This window comes from Arachis ipaensis, chromosome B09, assembly GCF_000816755.2.
Source record: "Arachis ipaensis cultivar K30076 chromosome B09, Araip1.1, whole genome shotgun sequence".
Taxonomy (NCBI): Eukaryota; Viridiplantae; Streptophyta; class Magnoliopsida; order Fabales; family Fabaceae; genus Arachis; species Arachis ipaensis.
Genome location: NC_029793.2, coordinates 105,701,745 through 105,704,808, shown reverse-complemented (window position 1 = coordinate 105,704,808; position 3,064 = coordinate 105,701,745). Strand labels below are relative to the sequence as shown.

Genomic DNA, 3,064 nt, shown 5'->3' with positions numbered 1-3,064 from the left:
ATTAATTGCATTTATATAGATTAACCATTCAAAAATAAGACTAGTAAGTTAATCTATTATTCACCATAACTCTTTTAATTCAGGTAGTACGTACTACTAAATAAAAAATCTAACAAATATACTTGTTCAATCCTAAATTTTAGAACTATAAATTTTAGAACTAAATTGACTATAAATTCAACAAATGTATTTCATGTTTGATATTATATAAAAATAGATTGTTAACTTAATAAAAAATTAAATATTCTAATGTTCAATATGATCATTCCTTATCCATCCTAATATTCTAATGGGAGTCATTTCGTCTGCGAATGGCACTGTTCTATTTTGTAGGCGTCTCATTTCGCAGGTGTCAGTGGGCAGATATAAAAACTGATTTTAATCTTCAATTAGCAGGCACCATGACTAAAATGATGTGCAATTCCATTTCATATTTAAAGAAAGAATCATTTTATCTTATTTATTTATATAAAAAAACAAAAACCACACTTTGGTCGTCGAGCGTCAGGGCTTTTCCCTGATGAGATGTCAGACATGGGTGAAGCACTGATGCTGGTGAAAACTATGCTAAAGTTGAAGGTCCAAGTTGAAAAAATGTTCAATTGGGAGAAAAAACACATATACACAGAAATCGCGAAACCCCTGTTGCGGTTTTTAGCCATTTTGCATATCAACATAAACCGCTGTATGGGTGTAGCGGTTTACGTTTATTTGTAGACTGTGGGTCCCTTATCGCGGTTTACATAGTTTAGGAAAAAAATGCATTTTGGTATCCGTTTTGTAAAACGTGTATTTTTTTTTTGAAAGTAGACAGCTCAACAACATAGTAGTAGAGCAACCAGAGTCACCCAAACTAAAAAACAAACAAACTTAACAAGAAATACAACAACACAAAATACAACAACACAAAATCCGTCCCCATGTCTTCTCCGGCATAGCCATCAACAACTAAAGGGATCCTCCCCGCTCTACTCGTTAGCACTATTCAAAGACATGTTGATAATTTCTTTAACTCCTTTGCTTGTGTGCTGAAAAATCCACCTATTCCTTTCCNNNNCTCCTCGGTTCTTCTGTCCGACTAAGAAAATGCTCTTTCATCGATTCCGGATAAGACCATCATCGGCCAAAGGCTGAAATCCAAGCACTCCACACCTGCCAAGAAAATACACATCCGAGAAACAAGTGATGTACATCTTCCACCTCGTTATTACAAAGAACACAAGTAACATTTTCCTGTCTGATGATTCCAAACCGGCTCAACCTGTCCTTTGTATTCACTCTTCCTATCAGAACAAACTAGACAAACAGCTCCACTCTAGGCGGAACCAGCCCCTTCCAAACAGTCCTGGTGAAGCTGTAGCTAGTTACCTCCTCTGGGATCAGTTCCTCATGCATCACCTGCACAAATGAGTTAGTTGTAAAAACACGTCGCCTATCATATTTCCACACCACTCTATCCTCTCTGCTATGAACTAATTTCACATGTCTCAAAACCTCATGCAATGCACTCAGGAGTTCCAACTCCCATTAGAAGAGCTCTCGCCTCCATTGAAAGTTCCAAATCTACTCAAACCCATCCCAAAACCCGCACTTCCCTATAACAGATCCACATTGGTTTGAAACAGAGAAAAGCCTCAGGAAAAATCCTTCAGAGATCTACCAAGCAACCATACATCTTTCCAAAATCGAGTCAGACGCCCATCACCAACCTCCATGGACAGGCCTGCAACCATCTTATCCCTTAAATGTTGATTCATGATTTGTAACTGGCAAATATCCTTCTATGGTCCTTCTCTAGTAGGCAGTTCTTGAGTCGACAGTAGCTCATAGGGATTTAGATTATGGCAAGAACATACGACCTTTTTCCACAGTGGGCACTCTTCCTTTGCAAATCGCCACCACCACTTAAACAACAGTGCTGTGTTACGAACCATAGCATCCCCAACTCCCAGCTCACCTAATTTCTTCGGCGCCTGCACCACTTCCCACCTTACTAATGCCATACCAGTCCTACCCTCTTCTGAACTCCACATGAATCTTCTCTGTAGCGAAATCAATTTTTCAGCAATAGCTTTCGGCATCTTGAACAAGCTCAAATAGTATACTGGCAGACTGTTCAACACTGATTTGATAAGCACCAACTTCCCAGCTTTGTTTAGCACCTTAGCTTTCCACAAGCTGAGTTTCTCCTCTACCTTTTCTATTATAGGCTTCCATGTCTTCACCAACATCAGATTAGCTCCTAGAGAGATTCCAAGGTATTTAACTAGAAGGGCATCCCCTTTACAATCCAGCAAGTTACACATACGCTCGACCCATTGCTCCTCACAATTAATTGGAATCAGGCTGGACTTATCAAAATTGATACTCAGGCCTGACATCAACTCGAAGCATCGCAGAAGCCTCTTGTAATTCTTAATAGTCTCCTCTTCTGGTGGGCAAAAGAGAATAGTGTCATCAGCAAACTGAAGGTGTGACAACGCTACACTATCTCTACCAACCAGCAAAGGAGATATATGACCATTCCTCACTGCCTCTCCAATCATTCGATGCAGCACATCCACAACCAGTACAAACAAGAACAGAGATAGTGGGTCACCTTGTCTCAAACCTCTTTCCATCTTGAAAGGCTTAGACGGCGAGCCGTTTATCAGCATCGACATAGACGCAGTAGCTACACACTCCATAACCCATGCTCTCTATTTATGCCCAGATCCCATCCTCTGCAGCACACTGTTCACAAAGCTCCACTTGACCCTGTCATATGCTTTTTGGAAGTCAAGCTTGATTAGGGCAGCCCCCTTTTTTCCTCAGTTTAAGCCAGTTAACTGTTTCACATGCAATAAGCGTCCCGTCATGGATTTTCCTTTCCTGTACAAACACACTCTGGGTCTCTCCTACTAATGCTGGCATCACTGATCTCATCCTCCTAACTAGCACCTTCGAAATAACCTTATACACACACCACACCATACTAATAGGTCGCAAGTCTTTAATCTCCTTCGCACCTATGAATTTAGGTGCCAACGTCACCCAAGTGATATTGGCATCCGCCGGTAGCTTG

The 3,064-nt window shown here is 40.7% G+C and overlaps 1 protein-coding gene across 1 annotated transcript; it reads right to left on the bottom strand.

Moving 5' to 3' along the window:
• Nucleotides 1,782-2,663, bottom strand: LOC107615734. The gene has a single exon (XM_016317771.1). The coding sequence runs from the start codon at nucleotides 2,661-2,663 to the stop codon at nucleotides 1,782-1,784; it is 882 nt and encodes a 293-aa protein (XP_016173257.1).

What these genes read in the sequence shown, in the direction of transcription:
- LOC107615734 (XM_016317771.1), bottom strand. Translation starts at nt 2,663, where the DNA reads ATGTCGATGCTGATAAACGGCTCGCCGTCTAAGCCTTTCAAGATGGAA.